The 24,341-nt window shown below is 40.0% G+C and overlaps 1 protein-coding gene and 1 long non-coding RNA gene across 3 annotated transcripts; one reads left to right on the top strand and one right to left on the bottom strand.

Moving 5' to 3' along the window:
• Window positions 1-1,386: 1,386 nt before the first annotated feature.
• Window positions 1,387-10,348, bottom strand: LOC109039362 (serine/threonine-protein phosphatase 5). 2 transcript variants are annotated; one of them, XM_019054825.2, is made up of 6 exons: window positions 10,104-10,348; window positions 8,684-8,949; window positions 7,955-8,084; window positions 6,233-6,354; window positions 4,601-5,102; window positions 1,387-3,464 (listed from the first exon to the last, which is right to left on the bottom strand). In XM_019054825.2, the coding sequence occupies exons 1-6, from the start codon at window positions 10,183-10,185 to the stop codon at window positions 3,028-3,030; spliced, it is 1,539 nt and encodes a 512-aa protein (XP_018910370.2). In that variant the 5' UTR covers window positions 10,186-10,348; the 3' UTR covers window positions 1,387-3,027. The 2 variants fall into 2 exon arrangements, with proteins under 2 accessions (XP_018910370.2, XP_072152168.1); XM_072296067.1 differs by lacking the exon at window positions 10,104-10,348 and adding an exon at window positions 9,231-9,352.
• Window positions 5,418-23,515, top strand: LOC140223854 (uncharacterized). The gene is made up of 4 exons (XR_011899134.1): window positions 5,418-5,906; window positions 14,441-14,767; window positions 16,112-16,227; window positions 22,756-23,515. It is a non-coding gene; the product is annotated as an uncharacterized lncRNA (long non-coding RNA).
• The last annotated feature ends 826 nt before the right edge of the window (window positions 23,516-24,341 follow it).

Consider the following 24,341-nt stretch of genomic DNA (forward strand, 5'->3'; position numbering starts at 1 on the left):
ACATCCCTTGACTTCGCAGAATCTTTCCTCGACTTTCTCAAAAGCATCCCCAAGTATGAGAACCAAATACTGTACGTCTTTTTTTTCTTCTTTTTTTAAACTTAAATTTGGACAACTTTACCACGCCAAAGTAGGCAAGAGGATCAGATTACTTTTCATGAGTATGTTTATCAACTTATTGATTCCACGATCAATGCTAACCAGGTAACCAAATAATATTTGTTATTTTTCAACGACGTTTCTCATTTCAAATGGGAAATAGAAGTAAGCCAGTAGGATTCCCGATGGAAGGATTCGATGAACGGCAACTCTGGGCTCTGATTTTCTAACCTGTTGCTCGTAGTTGAGTGAGCCGTATGAGTTCACTCACTGCACGTGTGTAGGACAGGTTGCATAATAACAGACAAATGCCGAGGCAGCAGCCTATGTGTAATGTTCACTGTGTGCATTATGCCTTTGTTCTCCATCAGCTTTCGTGTTCAGTTGCGCACGAACCGCACAAAAGATCAGAACACGATCCGTCCGGCCCGGAGTTATTCATCTCACGAATAGGTGAACGGAATCTCAAAAATCGGATCAATTAATGCTTAAGGTACATCATTTTTTCCTTTTTTATCTTTTATTATTATTTTTTTCTGTGAGTAAGTGTGAGAAGTTACAACTAATTGATAATAAAATTACATTTATATTGTGTATTTAGCCGGCTCAAAGGGCTGATAAAATTATATTTTTATTACAATGGAGATCGTTCCTGTACTAAGTTTCTCTAACGTAAGAATCATTAATACACACCCTACCCCCTTCTAATACCCTCCTGTACAGTATATTGTATGCGCCCAACTCTTGCGTTTACACGGACTGTGTATACGCATATGATTACATCGGACGCACCTCGGCAAAAGTGATGTGTTTACAGTGAAAGTTTGCAAGCCCGATAAGTGGACGAAAACCAGGAATACAATTGGATTACATTTTGCAAAAAGGAACCACTATTTCTGGCCCATTTTAGAAACAACATATATGCCGTTGGCTTCCCTATGCAGATACGTGCTTTTATGAGAGAGCCAGAGATAGTGGTTCCTTATTGCAAAATGTAATCCAATTGCAAAGCGATTGCGAGAAAACTCGAAGTCGAATGCCATGACATAATCCTACGGAACTACGTATTGTGCGGAATAATAGCCTTGACTATTGTTGTCACGATGGAGGGGGCCGAGGGGAGGATTGCATTAAATTCTGCCGAACCGCAAATGGAAACATATAAATTAGGCCTCGTATTAGTGTAAGCTCCATTTTGTTCGGCTCTCGATAAAACTGCTAATATCTAATGCGGCTGTTACACCACGAAAACAACGTTGGGGGAAAAAAAGTTCTCTCTCAATTGCATCGGTCTTTTATATATTTATTTTATTCGCAAATTTTAAAATTATTTTATCATGAGGAACGTTTTGAATGTGTCATTAGTGCAACACACATTTTAGTGATTATTTCGAAAAAGGGATAACTTCGATAATACAAAAAAAAAATAAAAAAAAAAATAAAAATTGCGCAGGAAGTGAAAAAGTGAAGAGAAGAGTTTCTTGTCTTAAAATATCCGAAAACATCGTAAACGCCAAAGTTGAGAGATACCCGCAATATGTTTACCCCTTTTATAAAACATGCATTATGAACTCCAATTAAAAATTTAAAAAAATGAACAAATTGTGCGATGAATGTAGAAGAACCCATAATTTGTCGAGAGGGAAATCAATCTCTTAGTATCAGCCATGAACTAACTACTATTCACATGTTAATGAGGTTATTAAGGTAAAAAAAACATATCAGACCAATTTTTTTCTACTTGCAACCCATAAATGATTCATGATTCTTGTGGAAAACTCAGAGAAGAATTTTGAGACCTCCTCATGCATTCCATGATTTGGAATCTCTTAAAAATCCCCGACCTCACATCTCTTTTTCACTCAAAGTTAACGTACTAAAAACATAACTAACATACGTACTAAAGGTAGATAAATAAATGTAGAAGCTATTCATAATAATCGAAATGAATTTTTTAGCGTGTTCAATTAGATAACATGCAAATGAAGGCCAAATGAACGGGAATAGACGCGAGGCTATAATTGTCGTGACCGCGCCGACAGCAAGAGCGCCTTCAATTTTTCCGTATGCAACATGGACAGTCATCGAGCTGGAATAGTTGCATCAAAGCGCCTTCAGAATCTCGCCCAATGCTGAAGTCGCGTTAGCCGAGTATTCTGTAGGCATCTCTTTGCTTGTTTTCCGTAGTTCATGAACTGATATTCTGATTTCTTTAGGAAAGTGGAAAATTATAAATATTTATTTGTCAGATATACCAATGTTATGCACTTCTGAAGAGAAATCATCTTAATGTACGCATTCGTAGTACAGTAATTGAGGCGTTGGGTACAGAAATAGCATTTCTCAGTTGCGGTGTTTCAGAATCTCCAGTGCTAATTTTGAATTCAGAGAGGAGACTATCGGGTGAATTTCATGGAATTTTACGTTTTTAGAATTGTAAAATCATAAAGAATATCCAGTAAAACTTACAACATACATACACACACATTTGCTTTAATCATAATGTATGAAACGTTAGCGTAAATTTTGAGACACTGCAAACAAGAAGAGAACATATTTATGCTAAAAGGAACTATATTACACGCAAACCCTATGCACATAGTTCTTTTTAGCATGAATACGTCCAAATGCCCTATTTGCACCCAGCACTTCAATTATGATAATTTTCATACAAGCAGGATTTGACATTCCTCTTGACGCACGACGAGCGATCTATTCTGCGGTCGAACATTTGTCTTTTTCCGTCGAACTTTGTCATACGCTGAGCAGTGGCATGGCGTGTTTTGCGATACATCGATTGATCTGCCATTTAAACCTATGGAGAAGGATCGAAAATCAGGGTGTACCCAACGAACACTTTAATAATCGATTCTTTATCATAGCTTCAAATGGGGAAATATGGATCATTCACGCTTCGCCACTGATACGCTAAGGGAAGTACTTGGACGTTGCAGATACTGGTGATGGTTTGCCTTTCATGCTGCGCGCAGTATCTTTAATTTGTTGACTGTCATTGATAGGATGATCACTCTCAACGCCTTCACCGTGGTCCATATCCCACTCCGGCATTTGCGTGAAGGTCACGAACTGCGGCTCAAATTTAGGCGCAGTGAGCTTGAGGATCGCCCCTTTGTTTCCCGCTTGGTCGTTGGGGGCCGAAAAAACGGTCACGATCCGGTTGTTGTGATCCGTTCTGTGGCCTTCCTTGGGTGGGTAGTGTGACCGTATGATGTACTCCACTTGGTTTCGGCGGCAGAAACTCCGAGTGACATCAGGACCGAACTCTATGCCGGCGCCTCGCATGAAATTCGGGGATCGACCATCCGTCGACTTCGGGTCTGACCACAGCATATCAAACATCAATGCTGAAAAAATCGTGAGAGAAACTTGCGAATTCATTGTTTCCATTTAAATGCTACCAAATTTCTTTCAGTATGAGATTTATTTTTGGAGAAAAATTTGGAATAATTTTCCTTGAAATTTTCAGGGACTTTGATCAAATAACGAATAGATATCTGTGAATAATTGAAAGAAACATTCTTCAGTTCCCTAGAAAATGTGTGATTTATCAATGGAAATTTTTCAACGTCCGAGGGCCCATATGACGTTCCTCCTGAGCATGACAAAATTATTCACGGTCACAAATTCGGGAGTAAAGTGCGTATCTAGAGCGCTCATAGTCATGAAAACAATAATGCGGGTGAGAATAATTTGGGGTGATATCTCTCGAGATGTAGGACTTAAATTTACCCTTCACCGTAGTAGATATCACTCCGCATTAATTTTACTTGTATCTCTCATTGTCCACCTACAATCTATAGCTTAGCTTTGCACTTACTTATCTAATCTTAACAGATGAACAGTATACTTTTGTGATTTGGGAACTTACAATGTTAAAACTCAAACCTCAGGGGATCTTTGTGTTTTCAGCAAAATTTGGAAAAATCTAGGTGGACGTATTCTATTCGCAAATTGTCCTGCAAATAATACAGTCATTTTATAGCTCTTTGAATTTAAGGTGATTTGTCAAGCTCAATTGACATTGTCGAACTGGCATGCGATATATCGCATTGATTAGGTCAAAAATTTCGGCAGATTTTGAATTTTCAGCAAAAAAAGGCGACGCACGAGCCTAAAGAATCATTTTAAACCCAAAAATTGGCAAAATTCAGAGAAATGAAAGCAGAACAGTGTTTGGAAAAAACCTCGTGTTCGATGCAACCATTGATTTTTGTATCGAATGCGAAGTTTTTTTCCAAACACTATTCTGCTTTCATTTCTCTAAATTTTGCCGATTTATGGATTTAGAATGATTCTTCAGGCTCATGCGCAGGGGCTATTGTTCCTTTTTCTTTCTAAAAATTCAAAATCTGCCGATAGTTTGGACCTAATCGATGCGATATATCGCATGCCAGTTCAACCACGTCACTTGAGCTTGACGAATCACCTTAAAAAGTTTCAATTTTCATTTCAAACGTTCAATATTAGTGAGTTTACTTACGACTGTGGATGGGTTCACAGTTCCGTTCGATGTGCTTGATGTCAGAGATAGTGACGCCGTCTTCACTGAACAAGCCAGCGTGGACGACTAAAATTTTCTTGTCGATGCGATGCGCCAATGGGAGCCACCGGAAAGCCTTCCCGAACATGTCGAGCATTTTTTGCGAATACTTGAACTTTACCTCGTCGTCGAATCCGAAGTAGTGGCTCATCATTTTGCTCTCGTGGTTGCCCCGATTCAAAAAGAATCTTTTGGGGTAGAGAAGTTTGAATCCGAAGAGAAGTAGAGCGCACTCCACGCCGTAGCGACCCCGGTTAATGAAGTCACCGTTGAATAAATACCTGTTCGTCTCCGAGGGCCACCCGTTCATCTCAAATATGTTGAGGAGGTCGTACAACTGACCGTGGATGTCACCGCAAATGGTGATATTCTCACCTTTCGGAACTTTTATCTCAAGTAGTGACGGCTGTCTCCTATAAAAATTCCGTATTTTACGTATAATCTACAGGACAGAGAAAAATAACATTCGTAATTTTATTGATCTACACCTAAGAAACACATGTTACGTTAAAATTCTATCCCCAAATCATTTTATTTCCGTACTTGAGAGCCAGAAGACACTCAGTGCATGTTCATCGGTTATAAGCACTAAGGGATAACTACTTCACGGTTCTTTTGCTTTTGATGCAACGAAAGATTTTTAAAATTTTGCATTATGTGCCTGGTGTTGAATAACACTAGGATAATCTACAGATTACTTCCTAAGAACGTCGAGGATTTGTATTCCTCGACGTTTTTTAGAAAAAATTACTCACATTTATTTGGCCCTCACTCACGGATGGCTTGCAGGCTGATGATTAAAATTGATAAAGAAAGCGATAGACGAAGAAGACGTAGGGAACATGAAGCGATCCTATTGGTCGAAACTTGTGTCTGTTATAGACCGCGAGGGGGACAAAGATGGACAAGAATGGGTGGCCTATAGACTAAGGGAGTAAATGTTGGACGAACTATAAGGTCTCTCGTGGGTTGCCGTTAGTTAGTCTATTACTTACTTCCTTTATTGTCCAATGCGTTCGGGCGAATTAGTTCCACGGACTGGGGGTTCGGGGAACAAGTTACAGCTAAGTTATGATAAGTTCCTGCAACAAGTTTGCCCGAAATTCCGCGAACCACACTCATGTGAACAAGGCCTTAGATTTACCGTTGCAAAATATGGGACAAGCTCGTAAGTGATTAGGGTCAAGATTATCTTGTTCCGAGCTTTCTATGTCAGACAGTTTTCACTCTGTCAAGGAGCATGGAGGTCAGCATATTTCAACTTGAATTCTTCCTCTGAATATTAGAAATGTGTTGCGAGGATATTCTTGTCTTCATTAACTTCAAGACGTCAATTTGAGTTGCTATCGCTAGTGCTATGTTCACATTCACCACTTAGAACGCATCTTATTAATGCATTTACCTGTCTTTTTTTTAAATTTTTGAAAGCTACCCCATCATAATTTATAGAATGCCCGTTTCCACCTAGCATGTTAGACATAAAGATACGAACCAGATATTAGAGTATATTCTTTTTCCTTAAGGCTGAAATGAAAAAAAAAATGTATAACATGACAAAATAAAGTAACTCACTTGGTAAGCGTACTTAGAGTGCAGTCTTTTTTTCACTCTGAAATGCTGGACTAGATCCCTCATGAACTTCAGTGAAACTATACCGTCTTTTAACCTTGGCCCGTTGTAATCAGGCCCTACATCTATTCACACATAAACAAACAATTAAGTATAAAAAAATTACGAAAGATCAGAAGTTTGTACTATTTAATAAAACTTCTCCCTGCTGAGCCGTTTTGAAAAGAAAAGTCGTATACGGTAATGTTGGTTATCTGATAGCGAGTAATAATTTGTCAACTTGGTGAAACCGTCTCCTTAGAGCATTCCAAGGTTTTCATTCTAAAGCGAATGTTATAGGAATGAAACGAAGATGAGATTCTTAGAAAACATACAGTATATGCTTTTCGTGTGGTCTTATAATTCAATCCATCTTTCCCAGACTTATCATAGTCTCTTTTATGTATTTTCGTTTTAGAGAAAACAAACATTTCTTCATGAGAACTCGTCTCCGTTAAAAATTAAAATTTCTTATATTATGACTTTTTCAGTAACTGAGAGCAAAAGGTCGTTACTGACACTATTGGAAAATTTGAGTTAGTTATTCGAGTTCTAAATATGCTTAAAATGGGTTCTTATGTGTGAAATAAATTTAAAAATTGTATCTGACGCTAAAAGCGATTTGCAAAACTTGAAAATTCATGAATGGGTCCCGAGACGAAGATATGAATTAGTGGAACATATTATCTCTTCAATATTTCATGAGGGAAACGAATCACTTGACAAGACAATCTTAAAATCAACTCCTAAACAAGAAATCATTGTTTACAATTAAAATTGATTAAATGCCGACACTGCAAATGACGTCATTTGTGTGATGCAACTTCCCTTTTCATCTATGTTAGAAAAATTTGTTAATACCTTGCATAGAAGTTGATTTCCGAACTTTGATCAGAGAATGTATCGCGATTTTATCGACGTTGATTTATTGCATTAGCATCGGATGAAAAATTGCGATAAATCGCAGTTTCATCGCATAAATTTGCAATGAAGTCGCGATTTTATCGACGACGATTTATCGCAATATTATCGAACATCGTGATGAGTTGAGATAAAATTTCGATTTCATCGAGCGAACTGCGGATTGACCTTGTTATATCATAAATTTCTGCATATATGTTTAGAGAAGGGGCCGTCCACAAATTACGTGACGCACTTTTTTGACATTTTCTTGGAGATAAAATTGCGACAAGATTGAGGATAATCGCTCAGACATTGATGGCGATTTTATCGCCAAAAATCGTAATAAGTCGCGACTGAATTTCAAAATATCGCAATTTTTCCGTTGAAAAATGCTACTTGGGAGACTTTGTCTAGCGGTGGCTTATTATATTGAAAGCAATGAGACCATACCTGACAATACAGATTGACTTGGATGTGTATTATTTTCTGCATGTAAGTTTAGATTAGGGGCCGTCCACAAATTACGTGCCGCACTTTTTCGACATGTTTGACCCCCCTCTCACCTTGTATGCTTTTGTGACGTAGGTCCCAATATCCTTTACCACGCAAAAAAAATGGCGTATCTCTCTGCTCGACTCCCCCCTCACTCTCCTAGAACGTGACGTAATTTACGGACGGCCCCTTAGCATTTTTTCAGTTAAAAATAAATCAGAATAAAGGAAGGAAATCACATAATATTTTTACCGAATTAAGGATGTGAGGCAACATACATTCTGTACCTACTTATTGCGTCATAATCGACCGAGTAAGAATCGTCTTGAATGCGCCCCACCGGCACGGTTTTTTTCAGAGAGAACTCATGCTTTGGCTTGGTTTCAACGCTCACGCCTATCGGTTGATTCTGTTTTCTCTCCTGGAACAACCCCAGTAGCGGGGTAATTTTCATTCCGATTCAGTAGTTGTTATTAACCCTTTGACATGATGAAAAATTATTGTTCCACCTTCCACACCTTGGGGTGCGGGAGCGACCTGCCCTCCGCTAAAAATTTACAGCAGCGCAGTCTCAGGGAAAAAGTATTAGCTTCATTCGCATGAATCACATCAGACATGAAATTGGATCGGTCTAAGTAAAGAAAATGCGGGCACCAGGGGCGAGGTGTGAATGAACGATTATCGAAATTTCCTCATTTTCAGCTATGGTAAAGAATCGATTATTGAAGTGTTCGCTGCGAACACCCTGTTTATCGATACTTTTCCACATGTTTAAATGACTGATCAATCGATATATCGCAAAGCACGCCACGCCACTGGTGCCCACATTCTTTTACTTAGACGATCGATTCTGTCAATGTTAATCACAAGGAAAAAAATTGACAAACTTCTCTATCCTCTTTAAAAAATATAAAGATCACATCCATCTGCCACATACCATATGGTTTTCTGTTTATATTCTCTTAAAATTGGTTTTCTAATGGCAGAATTTGATAAAAACGAATTTATGAAGCGACTCACCACCACTGTGCCACGCAGGCTTTCATCGTGCCCATCGAGAGACAAGTAATTTTCTGCCTTTTCAACGTTCACCTCCGCCCAACGTTTACTCGAATCCGCCACTTCCGTTTCCTGTTCCTCATTTCCGGTCTGCCCGAAATTCTGCTCTCTGAGGGTCAAATTATCAACGTGAGCTGCGCCAGATTCGTGGCTTGATTCGGCTGCCACAGCACAGAGGCAGACGTAGACGAATATGAGGCAAAGATAGCATAGTTTTAAGAAAAGCCCTGGAGAAAAAAATCAAAAAAAATAAAAAAAAAAAAAAAAAAAAAAAAAATAAAAATAAAATCGATACGATAATCTTGAAAGGACTCGGATGGCCTCATGAGAAAATAAATAGGCTAATTGCGGGTCACACCACAAAATTTGATTTCTATACTTAAATTTCATAAATGAGCAAAATATACTGAATATGAGAATGGACTTCTGTTTAAACAAAAAGCAACTGTGTTAAATGTTAATGTAGACTTTGCCCTTTAAAAAATGGTGGTTTTTATGACTCCAATACCTTTCGCCGTCCCTGTCCACATTGGAAGTAGCGTTTGAATAGTGATTGATAAACAATTTTAAACTATTTTTTTAAAAAAAAACCACTTGCGACGATTTTAATCGTCGATTAAAACTCGTTTTTTATTAAAAATCGTAGCAAGTTAGTTTGTTAAAAAAATTTAAAATTGTTTATCAAATGTTTACCCACAAATTCTGTTTATAACGTCATCCACCGCGATAATGACACCTTTGGTTTCTTCCACCATGCTTTCATCCGAGTAACACGTTGCGTAACCAGAGGAAATAAGTGTTTCCTTGACTGATGAAAGCAAGGTGGAAGGAACCAGGGGTGTCACGACTGCAGTGGATGACGTCATAAACCGAATTTTTCAAAGCGAGATATCTCGGTTAATATTCAACGTAGAATGTTTCTGTTTTTACAGAGCTTATTATTTTGAGCTAACCTACGAAAATTAAACCCCAAACCACGATTCTATGATCAGTGCAAGTGACCCATTATTACTGCGCATAGTCGGAGTTTTCTCTTTTTTGTTCATGAAAAAAATTGCTCATTATTCAGGTGTATTTAATCTCAGAGATTTTTCTCTGTTGACAGAGGAATCCAGGAAGAAAAGAACATTGAAATATTAAGGCCGCAGGCTTTTCAAGCTCGCTGATATAACGTAATTCGAAACTTATACAACTGGCGTGGCTCGATTCTCATACTTTCCCTTCATTTGGTATAAATTATAAAATGAGAACGTAATTATAAGCTTTCAGATATTCAAAGAAAACTGAGCAGAATAATTCAATCCGCGATAACACTAGAGTCGAAAGAGTTTCATCTAAAACATTATGACTTCGTAATTTCAAATGGAAAGCGCTAACTCACTCTTCATGAACGACAGTTTTTCCGTCGATCTCAAATGTGTGCCAAGTTGTTGACGAATTTTCAGCTTTTCAGCGCCGGACATGGTGGGAAGGAAACGGAGGTTTTAACAGAAAACTATTATTGTTCATGGCCGCTCTATTTTCGTATTAACGAAGAAATTCATACTCCTTGTGCCTGATAAAGCTGAACCACTTACCGACTTGTCTCTAGTTCTCAATTCAAAATACTGAACTGATTAAGATCAATCCTATGCATCCGCTCGATGTAAGCGCATTTCGTAACACTTTGAATGTAATTAATTCTTATCTTTTCCATGTAAACAATGAGGCTATCTAAATCTTCCGTACTACATTTTACTCTGAAATGGTAGCCACTGTATTTACAAGTAAAAGCCTGCCCTCAAAAATTTTGGGACGATGAAATAGAGTAACGCCTAATGCCATGCGCAAAGAATCGATTTTTAGGTGAACCATTACATCGCATTATCGAACCGATTGTTGAAATCGGTAGACAAAGCTGATACACAGAAAAGACCCATCATCGAAAAAACCAAAACAAAATGCCGCCATTTTGGGCTCTAAGGCCTTCATGGAACGTGGAGAGGCGTCATTTCCATATTCTCTCTATTAAGGTACTCTATAGGTTACCGTAGTTTTCGGTCATATAGGAATCGAATTTCGACACGCTGCATGAACTATAAATCTCGGTTACTGCGACCGTTAAGGTAAGACGAACAGGAAAAATTACCGTACTTTTTTCTCCGTGTACACACATGATTCAAAGGACGTATTTCTACCAGACAGAACTATGTGCGGATGGCAAATATGGGGTGTGCTCGTTAGTTCTCGAGTGAATGGGAATCATAAAGCGCCAATGACGTCAGCGGTGATGACGGGAGCGATCCCGAGGAGCTTCGCGGTCTTTAACTCATGAGCCCTGCCCACAACGCTCTTGTACCATGCCCACGGCTCATGAGTCCCGCATACAGTTGGCACATAGTTCCGTTATGTGAATTTAAAATCCCACATACATAAAACCACTTTTATAGCGCAGCCTCGCGCTCTGCGACGCCCGATCGCCATTGCCCCCTATCCTCCCAGAGAAATCCCGCCTAAAATCCCGCTTTTCCAATTCTTCAAAAGTAATCAAGGAATCAAGCCCACTTTTACATTGTTCCTTATCCAGCTTACTACGAGCACACCCTATCTTTCCCACCCGCACATAATTCTGTTCGGTGGAAATATGTCCAAACGAGATTCGTAATTAAACGGTCAGTGATAAATTGGCGAGCGTGCGTCTTAAAAGCGCGAAGGATCGGTGGCTAGGTTGATACCTCATTTGAACGTATTTCTATCAAACGGAACTATGTGCATTATGACGTGAGCCCTGTTATACGTGTATTCTTATGGGTCTCAGGGCTCATGTCTGAATGCACATAGTTCCGTTTGATAGAAATACGTCCATTTGAACTTTGCGGTGGTTCCTGGGGTTTTTGGCGCCCGCATGGTTTACCCCCGTAGCCTCTCCTACTCGCGTCGCCGTTCCATTCTGCCGTGCTAATGAAGAGCGCCGTATAAGCCTTCAGACGTTGCCAAGTTTCCTACGATAAAAACCGCGAATTTTCTGGGAAAATTGCGAATATTATTTTCCAAAATTTTCAGACATTGTTGTACGCGATTTAATCTACAATATCTGAAAATCTCAAGGAAAAAAATGTATGAATGTTGTCAAAAATACATGTTTTATTCGCGGAAATTTGGCAACTCTCGAATGCTCATACGGCGTTGTTCCTTAGGACGGGAGCATTGATAACACGCGTGTGATGAGCCGGGAGCAAATAGGTTCCGACACTTGACCGCGCTTCGCCATTCATCTATGTCTGCGGTCAGTGTGCACGTCAGAGCGTAATTTCCTCTCGGCACCCTCAATGAAAACGGATTAACCCAGATTAAGTTTATCCATTCTTGTTAATGATTCATGTCTCGCCGCCAGGCCAACAACACCCTCGAAATTTCTCTTTGGGAACCAAATCCTTCGCTGGGCGCTGGTTGTTCCCTGATCGCCCTGGTAAAAATTGGCGATAAGAGCTGCGTCTCAAAATACCATAGGAATTCTTATAGCCGGCTAAAGAAGGCTACAGAAAATCATATAGCTGGCTGTAGAATGCGGCGAAAATCATACGGCCGGGCTATACGAAGCGATAAAAAATTATGCAGCCGGGCTATAGTTCCTATAGCTGGGCTTTACACTTTATCGCCTGTCTGTTGCCTTTTCGCCATCGATTATAAAAGGCTATAAGAAATTGTGTAGAAATTCGTGTGCTTTGGAAATCATTTTTGATACGGAACCACCTTAATATTTACAAAACACACGTTATATTTTCTTTTAATACATATTTTATTTCATCAATTAAAACGAGAATAATCCATACAGGAGATGCAAACATTTCAAAATCATGAGTTGAATAACGCTGACTCCGCCAGATTAAATATTAGAGCCTAACACAAAGCAGAGCGGCGACGAACTGGCGCCTACAAACCTAACAGGGATACTTCACGCATTGCGCAACGCGTGAAGTATCCCTGTTAGGTTTGTAGGCGCCAATGCGCGTTTCGAGCTGGCTGCCGCCTGCCGCACCGCAGCGTGCCACGGCGCTTGAAGCAACTATTTCACACCAGAGGTATTGCACAGTATCATACGAAACTGAAGGCGCTCTAATATATTAGGAATGGCAGGCATCCATCAAAAGTACGGAGCTTTCCTCGCAAAATAAATCAAGATACTACGGCCCAAAAAGAGAGCAGTGGTTCAAAAACTCACTAAGTCCTAGCATCTGTAATTAGTGACGTTCAGCATACACTTTATCGCCTGGCTGTGAGTTGCTTAATCGCCATCGGCTATAAAAGGCTATAAGAAATTGTGTAGCCGGCTATAGAAGCTATTGGAAATTTTACAGCCGGCCGTAGGTCTACGGTATTTTGGAACACAGATTTCTACTGCCAATTTTTACCAGGGCGGAGGGCTGCAGTGTAGAGATCAGTCTGCACAGTTAAAAGTTCAGTGTTTACGGCTACTTTGGGTTATTTCGTGTTTTTCGTTCACAATCAGATCAACCAAAAGGACTTAAGTAGGTTCATCCACAAAATTCTAAGTTAATTCGACCGAGACCGTGCGTTACTCTGCGGGCTGATTGTTGATTGGAAACAAAGCTGTAGACGAAAAAGACAAAAAGGATATGAAGGCATTCTATCCGTGGAAGCGGGGTGGTTGCAATGGACAAAGGAGGTAGGTAATGGACTAATTGGCGGCAACCCACGAGAGACACTTTCGTTAGTCCATCATTTTCTCCCTTAGACTATAGGAACCCCTTATTTAAACCAATAGGATCGCTCCATACTCCCAAGGTCTTCTTTGTCTATCGACTAGGCGATTTGATAGACTTTGATATAGCCCAACGATCAGCCCGCTAGTGCATTTAGGGATGAAAAGAGTGTGCTGCTGAACATATGGACCGCGTTGAGGAGAAAGGGGCCAAGCCACATCAGCTATTGCCAAATGTAACGGTACAATTTAATGTTTTACAAGAGAACGTTTGTGCGGATTCCTTTGAAAATTTTAGGGAGTTTTCTCCGTACTATGCAGAAAATTGACTGAACTTTGCACAAAAATCCGCACAACTTTTTTCATTTAAAAAAATGAATAGCCCAGTTCGATTAGGCAATTTTTGATGTGGCTTGGTTTCTTTCCGCTCAACGCGATTTAAATGTACTTTTGCATCTCTCTACGTCACTCAGAGGCTGCGACTTTTATTTTTACGTATTTCGGAACGCGGATCCCTTTAAATTAAATGGACTGCATTTTGCAATTTGGAACTATAAGTTCTGGCCCGGTTTAAAAACAACGTATGAGCCATTAGTTTCCCTATGCACATAAGTGTTTTTTTCAGATGAGCCAGAATTTATAGTTCCAAATTGCAAAATGCAGTCCAAATATAGACATCTATAAGACTTATGGTTTGTCAAACACGTGTTTAAATCCCTCAGTTGATCACTGGAGAGACTGTACGATAACTTCTCTCATGATACTCTCAAAATAAGCTTGAGAGTCTCGTAAGTGATGCAATGCAGACCGAAGCCATGAACGAAGTCTCCCCTTGATGGCAAGACGCACTACCGGCAGGCTTTCGTCGTGTTTCATCTTCGTGTTCTTCGGGCAAAAAAGAAAGACTTGAGCGCGTCCTTTTCATCAGGAATTTTGTTTTCGTTTTTTGTTTGCTTCCAACGGAACTGTTATTTTTTTTCGTCTCCTTTGATGTCATGTCTTTCTGGTCCCTGCAGGTTCTTGGCTCATGCCGTGGTGCCATGTATTACGGACTTTTCCGGAAAGTTTGTCACATTGCGGGATGATAATACACCTCGTTAAGTTACCTGTACTGACCTAAGGCTCCACTCCGCATACTACTTGTCATTGGTCATCGGGTTTGACGTATACCGACGATTCGATGGCCTTTTTCGCGCATAACCAAGATTGCAACACCGCATCACCTATGTGCCCAGAGGCAATACACAGTTCGATCCAGAGTTTTACGGCCATACTGCAGGAACCGTGTTTGTTGGGTCAAAATTGGACTGTTTTCCTGTGCAGTTTTTCTCAAAATTTAGTTAGTGAGTGAGTTTTTGAACCACTGCTCTCTTTTTGGGCCGTAGTATCTTGATTTATTTTGCGAGGAAAGCTCCGTACTTTTGATGGATGCCTGCCATTCCTAATATATTAGAGCGCCTCCAGTTTCGTATGATACTGTGCAATACCTCTGGTGTGAAATAGTTGCTTCAAGCGCCGTGACACGCTGCGGTGCGGCAGGCGGGCAGCCAGCTCGAAACGCGCATTGGCGCCTTCAAACCTAACAGGGATACTTCACGCGTTGCGCAATGCGTGAAGTATCCCTGTTAGGTTTGTAGGCGCCAGTTCGTCGCCGCTCTGCTTTGTGTTAGGCTCTAATATTTAATCTGGCGGAGTCAGCGTTATTCAACTCATGATTTTGAAATGTTTGCATCTCCTGTATGGATTATTCTCGTTTTAATTGATGAAATAAAATATGTATTAAAAGAAAATATAACGTGTGTTTTGTAAATATTAAGGTGGTTCCGTATCAAACTTAATGATTTCCAGAGCACACGAATTTCTACACAATTTCTTATGGCCTTTTATAATCGATGGCGAAAAAGCAACAGACAGAAGATAAAGTGTAAAGCCCAGCTATAGGAACTATAGCCCGGCTGCATAATTTTTTATCGCTTCGTATAGCCCGGCCGTATGATTTTCGCCGCATTCTACAGCCAGCTATATGATTTTCTGTAGCCTTCTTTAGCCGGCTATAAGAATTCCTATGGTATTTTGAGACGCAGCTCTTATCGCCAATTTTTACCAGGGCGATCAGGGAACATAATCATTTATGGCAACCGCTGGAGGGGATTATTCTTGGCATATTATTTTGACTTAAAGCGTTATTTTTTGTCGATAAAATTGGTTTTTTTTTAGTTAAAGAAATCTTGGTTTGGTATAGGTTTTTTAACTTATTGAACTTAACGATGAAAAAACGACGCTTTTTTAACTGAAAAAACTGACTTTAAGCTGAATCTGCACGGATTTCGACTGTCCAAAATCTGATCGCATTTAGAGCTATGTTAAAGAATAATCGATTATTATGATGCTCGTTGCAAACATCCTGTTAATCGACAGTTTTTCAAAGGTTTAAATGGCAGATTGATCGATGTATCGCATCAAAGTACGCCACGCCACTGTCTACGACACAAGATCATCTGATCGTCTAGCGTTAGTTTAGCATTGAAATTAAACGCAATAATAAAGATGGCGGATAACGTGCATACGTTCATTTTGCACTGTATTCTATTAATTAACAACAAGAGGCATTTTTAAATAATTGAAGGTGTAATAGCTTGGGTAATATTTTCTAGCTTTGATGAAAACTGATTTCTCTTCTGTTGCAGGTTGCAGTTAATGATGGGGGCCTCCCTGAAAATATCTTTTCGCCAGATGCCGAGGAGACACTAATATGTGCTCTATAACTATTATCAACTTTAGGTTGAGAAACATTTCAGCAAAGGTGAGCAAACTGTCTAATGTTCTGGCAATTTATCGTTGAAAAGTTGTTGTCACTTTCACTAATAATTTACGAATTAAACTACTTGACACATTATTGTATAGCGTTGCATTAAAGAAACAAGCGGTTCTCGGCTTTATTAGTTTGGTGTGGCACTAAACTTCATCGAAGCAACATTTTTTTTTTCCTTTCTTTTTTTTTTTTTGATGGGGGTCCGTGAATTGGAAGTCTTGATTTTCCAAGTTCCAAAAAGAAGAAAATATTTGCGACTCCTTCATTTCTCCAAAAGCCGAATAAATGCACATTAGATATGCTTTTCTCAAAAATCGGTGATTAACTTATTGAAATAAAAAGTTAAGAGTATTATAAAAAGCAGCTCCCATGAAAAACCAAAAACCGAGATTTCTGACAGCAAGTTGGCTCTCTGGCCGTGCTTAGCAACTTAAGTTAAGGGCTTTTTTGCCTGACTCCATCCCATCCGTTTTTACCCCCAGAGTCTCTCCTTTGAAACCGTCGTTTTCCGGACGAAAGAACGTAACTCCATTCCAAGGTTGCCAAATTGACTCAAACAATCAATTTATTTTACAAACATGCACATGTGCAATTTCAGTCAAAATTCATCTGATTTTTGCATGGGATCTGAGTAAAAATTAGTGAAATTTTCAGTCAGGAATGCCCATGATTCTCCTAGTTAAAAAGCAAATTACGAGGGGAACTTCGGCAATATTGAAATGGAGTTAGGTTCTTTCGTGAAGGAAACGACGAAATGTCTCGGAGAGGCAGCTCTCTCCGATGCCCGAAACCATCCAATCAAGGCACGTCTCTCCGTTTTACTCACCGAAAGTTCGCCCGCGATAATATGGAGCGATGGAGCCGTGAGGCCATTTATTCCGACCCAGTTAAATGAGCGTCACTCGAGTTTTTCTCCGCCGCGCCGCTGGCGTTTCCTGACTGGAATCGACGGGAAACGTGCTTTTCTCCGTGAAAAAGTCTCTGATCTTGGCGAGCAAAATTTTTGATGTAAAAACAGCGAAATGATTTATTGCCGCGCTCCAGTTCGCTTTGCCACCGCGAGGCAAGGCTGACCGCAATGATAAATAGCGCCAGTGCGGTCACTCAGACCAACACGTTTCCTTCCTCGCATTAAAAATACACGCTGGAGAGTGTTCGACGAGGGATTTCCTAGCTTCCCTCCGCGCTCTTCCACCACGCGCCGGGTCTCTCCAGAGAGATTTCAATTTGTCTCGCATTTTTAGATTCCTAGAGCTCAGCAATATACCAAGAGGCGAGGTATGAATGAGGCACCAGACAGTGCTTCGTTTCCCGCACCAAGAAACGTAACTCCATTTTAACGTTGCAAAGACTCAAATAATCCATTTTTTCCCGAGAATGTACCTGCATAATTTTCCTCCAAAATGTGTATGATTTTTGCATGAGATCAGATGTGAAATTAGTGAAATTTTCCGTCAAAAATTCTCAACATTTTTCGGGTAAAAACGCAATTTGCACGGCAAATTTGGACGCACTTATGCTAAGAGGAACTATGTGCAAGTGGAAAGATGAGGTGAGCTCGTGGAAGCTGGATAAGAAATAATGTAAAAGTGGATATAGTTTCTTTTGAGAAAATGGAAAAAGCGGGATTTTCAAAATAAATCAAAAGGAACCGAGCGCTAACTCGTGAGCCGTGGGCATGTGACAAGAGCCTTGCGGACAGGGCTCATGAGTTAAAGACCGCCTTCCCGATCGTGGTTTCTCTTGTCGATGCCGCTGACGTCACTGGCGCTTTATATTTCCCATTCATTTTTATGGCCCGAGCACCAACGAGCACACCCCATCTTCCCATTTGCACATAGTTCCATTTAGCGTAAATACGTCCATTTGGTCACGCATTCAAAAGTAGTTACGTTCTTTTGTGAGAGAAACGACGAACGTACCTGCGGGCGATTATTGAAACTGATAGACAAAGCGATAGACAAGATGACAAGGGGGTATAAAGCAATTCATGGTTGAAATGGGTGGTTCTCATCGACTAAGGGGGAAATGATAGACTAACTGCGTTGGTAATTTCCTGTGCGTATCGTTCTAGTCGATTAGCTACATCTTTCAATGCGAACTACCTCGTATTCCACCATAGCGTCAAATCGCCATTTGTCCGCATTCAAAGGTAGTTACGTTCTTTTGTGAGAGAAACGACGAACGCACCTGCTGAAGCACTCCGTTCCGCTCCGAGGAAAATCATTCACGCGACGAGAAATTCGGTAACTAACTATTAGAGAAGATATGAGATTTTATAACTAACATTAATCAAATGCACAATAATACAAATGACGTCTATTGCATGATTTTGTGTTCTTTTCGATTGGTGTTAGGTGTACATGTTAACTCCTCGCTGAAAATTGGTTGCACTGCAGTTGCATCCAGTTGCACCCTGGTAAAAATTGGCAGTAGAATCTGTGTTCCAAAATACCATAGACCTACAGCCGGCTGTAAGATTTCCAATAGCTTCTATAGCCGGCAACACAATTTCTTATAGCCTTTTATAGCCGATGGCGATTAAGCAACAGCATGGCGATAAAGTGTATGCTAAACGGGACTAATTACGGATGTTAGGACTTAGTGAGTTTTTGGACTACCGCTCTCTTTTTAGGCCGCAGTATCTTGATTTAATTTGCGAGGAAAGCTCCGTTCTTTTGAAGGATGCCTGACATTCCTAAGATGTTGGAGCGCCTTCAATTTCGTATGATACTGTGCAATACCTCTGGTGTGAAATAGTTGCTTCAAGCGCCGCGGTGCGCTGCGGCGCGGCACGGCGGCGGCAGGCAGCCAGCGCTGAACGCGCATTGGCGCCTGCAAACCTAACAGGGATACTTCACGCATTGCGCAATGCGTGAAGTATCCTTGTTAGGTTTGTAGGCGCCGGTGCGCCGCCGCTCCGCTTTGTGTTACGCTCTTATATTTAATCTCGCGGAGTCAGCGTTTTTCAACTCATGACTTTGAAATGTTTGCACACTCTGTATGGATTATTCTCATATTAATTGATGAAAAAAAATATGTAGTAAAGGAAAATATAATGTGCGTTTTGTAAACATTAAGGTGATTCCGTACAAACTTAAGGATTTACAAAGCACAAGAATTTCTACTCAATTTCTTATAGCCTTTTATAGCCGATGGCGAAAAAGCAACAGCCAGGCGATAAAGTGTAAAGCCCGGCTATAGGAACTATAGCCCGGCTGTATAATTTTTTATCGCTTCGTGTAGCCCGGCCGTATGATTTTTTCCACGTTCTACAGCCAGCTATATGATTTTCTATCGCCCTCTTCAGTCGGCTATAAGAACTCCTATGGTATTTTGAAACGCAGCTCCTTATCGCCAATTTTTACCAGGGCATGTATAGCTTTCCACGTTTTTTGAAGATGTGGGCTCTCTACATCATGCTTGTCAAATCTCCATCGTGATTGAGTCAGGCAAAAGGGCTTTCAAAAAAGGAAAACAAATATGATATATTTATACCACATCTTATGAGGGATACTTTTTATTATCAAAGGACGCCTTAAAAGTCTAAAAATAAACCTTCTAAGAGCATTACAAAGCAAAACATTAACCGGGAATTTCAGATAAGTCCTATTTGTGTATCTTGCTATTCGTAGAAACGATTAATTGTGATCTCTCATAAATTCATTAATGTTTCAAATTGGATTGCATTTTGCAAAAAGGAACCAAGAGGATTCCAATTTTGCTAAGATTGTGCAACTTACAACCTTTGTAATATAATCGCTTACATTATGTAAAAAGTTAAATTTCCAAAGGTAATTTTCGTCTTGAATTTTTAGTTTACTGGGGGTAAAGATAAAGTTTAATTAGACAATCAGTCTATAGTTGCAAGGTTAAAAAGTTGCACAATCTTAGCAACATTGGAATTCTTGTGGTTCCTTTTTGCAAAATGCGATCCAATTATGCTTCGAAATTTCGACCGAATTTAGCATCGGTACTGAAAATCAATCAACTTCGCCCAAATTAACGTCGCACTTAGCTACATATTACATGTGCTGTGTGGCTAAATAAAATGGGCAAGTGTAGGAAAATGCAACAGTTTTTGTCGCGTGGCGTCACAAGCAGTGGCTGAATGAACAGACCCAGAAACAACAACAACAGCTCCCCAGAAAAAAGAAGTTTTTCCTCTCGAGAGGCCACGAAACTTCGCTTTTTTGACGAAAGGTCGTATCTCGATTTCCACAGGAGCCCCAGAAAGCATGGATTAATAAAGTGAGATACGTCCTTTTGTCAGAGGAGCGACGAAAAGGGTTGGTTAAACTCCATCAGGTTGTCAACGTGAAATTCCAACACAAATTGAACACCGTGCACGCCGTGAAATTACCTGCCCTACAAAGTCCCGCCACATTTTCCGGGAAAGAGTTTACTCAAAATTTTCCAGGAGAGAGATGTTTCCGCTCGTAACACGCTGTAGTGGGAGTTACGGTTTTTGTCCTGTAAATTTTTCAGTTCCCGAGTAGAGAAGCATTCTCATTGAAGCTCGCATTAATAAAAGTGTTGAAAAAACATAAAATGGCGGTATCAAATATGATAGTTCTATTTTTCCTCCGACAAATCGTTTTTCCAGCGTCGACCGGTCGTTAAACTTTTATGAGGTGAGCCTCAGAGCGCGGCGCACAGTGGATCGAGTCAATCGGAGAGGTTGGACATGAAATTTCAGGCTAAAACTGCAAATTTTAATGTTTATTTCGTCACATTTTAAACTTTGGGGGGTGTTTTTTGGAGAAAATTTTACGAGAAAATAAATGGAGCCACTTTTAGAACCTCGAAGTTTTGTATAAACGGAGTTATAAGCGTTTAAAGTTTCAAAATTTTGTCCGACCTCTCCTTTTGACTCGATCCATTGTGCGGCGTCGCGACGCGCGGCGCTCCGCTACTTTGAGCCGCGTCCAGTCCACTTGACTGTCGCTGCCGTTCTAAGGAAAAACGTCGTATGAACATCTGAGAGTTGCCAAATTTCCTCCGATAAAATGCTCATCTTTGAGGAGAGTTATGAATATTTCCTCTTGAAATTTACAGATGATTTAGATCCGGTCGCGAATGAAATTCTCTAAAAAAAATCGAAGAAAAATGTTCAAAGAATTCTCTGAAAATTCATACTTTATCAAAGGAAATTTGACAACGTCTGGAGGCTCATACGGCGTTTTTCCTTCGCTCGGCTCTGTGTATGTGCCACTTTTGACGGACGCATTGAGACTCTTCTCAAAGCTCCTGCTTCTGCAGACTGTTGAAACGAACCAGAGATTATTTTCACGAGAGCATGACCTACGAGGAAAGGCTATTTCGAGCCCCTTCATTTTCAGTGACCGCTAAAATAAAACATTTCATATTTTCCCTCTATTTTTGCGGTAAGTTTATTCAGGCATATCGATCGGCAGGTGACTTCCGGTTTTAAACTCGCTCAGAATGTTATTTAAAGCAAATACGTTGGGATCATCGGATATTTATCAATATTCATTTGACAGGTGGGGGGAGGGGAAGGGGGTGCAACAAGCTCCTTGTATGAAACCATTTATTAATCATCGGCTCATCAATTATTTACGATTTAGCCAGCATTGAATAAAACTCCGGCGCTCTCCGAATCGAACTGATAACTTTTTCATTTTGCCCGGCACGAGCATTTACTATGAATATATAACGCATTTCGGCCATTGCCTGCATATAAAATAAAAGTAAACTGTATCGGAGCTAGAACTGCCAATGATCATTCAATTTGAACAGGGTGATAAAGAGCGCATATTTCTATTAAATAATAATAACAAAAAAAGGGAGGGATAGTGCGACCGTTATAATCAACCAAAGCTTAAAAACTGGTGTTCGGAGCTTTGCTGAAAATGTTGCTCTGTTGGACACGATTGAATTCTGTTTTGGAAGCACAGAGCAAAGGTCGTCAATATCTGGGCAAAGTATCACCGCCAAGGAAATTTCCGCTGCCATTGTATTTTTTTACACAGAATATGTTGGTTGAACCTGTTTGAAAATTTCACTGAATTTTACCGTAGAGAAAAAGCATAAAGAAAATTGAGTGAAATTTTCGAACAGCTTCGTTGATAAATTTCTCTGTAAAAAAATAAAATGGCGATGGAAATATTGAAACGTCGTATGGCGCTTGTGATACTTTGGCCGGAAGGTGACGAATGTGCGCATAGTAAAAACGAACTTGGATGAACTTAGCCTGGTTGGACGTCTATGGACGTCTATGGTTGGTGGACGAACTGGTTTTTTATTAAAAATATGTTTACACCGTACATTAAGTCTCTTGACAAAAAGGGCGATAAATTTTTGAAATGTCAAAGGAAACCAGGATGGAATAAAAGTCAGGGGCAAGGCAGGAAAATCCGTGTACAAGCGAAAGTGCTGCCTCAAACAATATTGCATAATAGACTAATAATAGACTAATAATAGATTAATAATAGACCATCAATTGAAACATATTATTAATAAAAACGTCGAGTGAATTGTATTTTTCTTTTCTTTCAGGACAGGGACTCGAGCCATCAGTTATTTTGAGTAAAAGTCTTTTCCAGGTATACTGCGTGAAAAGTGAATGCTTGCATTCTGTTTTGCATTAATTGATTTTTAAGTTTAACATACATTAATGTTATTTAAAATGCGTGCTTATCGAAATCATAAGAACCTCACTTAACGACTTCATCCTCGATACCCTTTAAAAAACCTCCCTTGTTCATCCTTTTCCGTATTTTTGTGGAGTATTTTTGAGATTTTTCGTGCAAGTACACTGACGAGGTAGTTTTGAAACTGTGCTCTACGGTCTGAATAGCCTGGCACGAAAGAAAATTACCGTGTGATGGAAAATTGCAGATAGTAATCTTTGAATCCCCCGACACACATCGTGTTCTTGGTGTGCAATGTAGTGACCGCACATTCACATATTTAAACCCTTATTCAAACTCCAGGAAACGTTAAATTGGTTTAAAACCTCTCTGATCCGAATCCCATCACGACTGCATCGCTGAAAGAAAGAATAATTGAATTTTCAACAGACACACACACATAGATTTTCTTACAAAAGAACAGGTTTGTCATCGTTATTCGCAACAAAAATTATTATTTTTGTCATCAGCGTTGTTTTTTTTTGCGTTATACATCAGCAGATGTTGCTTACGGCTGGGATTGTTGGATTTGGCCCCCTCCTACATTCCTGCAATTGCAGCGTTTTTTGACGATAGAGGTTTACAATTAACAACAATTATTGGTTTTACTACTAATTGGTGTATCTCTCTAGTGAGATGCACTGCCGCCAATATGAAAGCCAAAAATAGCCATAATTCACGAATTCTTAGAGTTTCATGTTATTTGACGAAAGCGCGAGGATGTAGTCGACCTCATTTTACCTCAAATTTTCCCGACAATTTTGTCTGCAATTTTATAAAAAATATATGCAAATTTCAAGGGCAAAATGTGCAAAAAATACAGGTTTTATCTAGGGAAATGTGGCAACTTTCGAATGTTCACACGGCGTTCTTCCCTAGCACGGCAGGAGAGTTAGTGGCTAACAAATTACAAGTAACCATTTCCTTCCGATACATCGGGGTCCAGCCAAGACTTTTTCTTCCCTATAGACATCCCTTTTTCAGACGGAATATTCCGAGCATATTTTTGTACTCTTGCCCAGAGGCCGGTTTTTAGGTCGGTGGAACACATAGTATTTGTTTAAGTCCGAGACGCTCCTGAATTACATGTTGCGCAATAGCTTAATACCCTGTGGTTGCTATATAAATAAAAGATAAAGAAAAAAAAAACATGTTGCATGTGCGTGCTCGAGTTGTTGAGCCTCAAGCTCCGTAACAAAAGACGTAGGAGCGTCGGACAGTAACAATGAGTAAACAGTGGAATGAATGGGAGGTTCAATGTTCATGTCGGGAGGGGTTTGTGAGGAGTGAAAGGAAGCTTGCAGATATTATAATCGGACACGGACACAACGTGAAAGCTCACAGGGAAGCCGCACAAATTCCCTCTCCGATTGATTTTCCTCTGCTTCTCTACTTTCCTTCCTCCGTCTCCGCCAAATCCACCATTTATCCGTTTCTTTCACTGCTTTCACA

Source organism: Bemisia tabaci, chromosome 1 (genome assembly GCF_918797505.1).
Source record: "Bemisia tabaci chromosome 1, PGI_BMITA_v3".
Taxonomy (NCBI): domain Eukaryota; kingdom Metazoa; phylum Arthropoda; class Insecta; order Hemiptera; family Aleyrodidae; genus Bemisia; species Bemisia tabaci.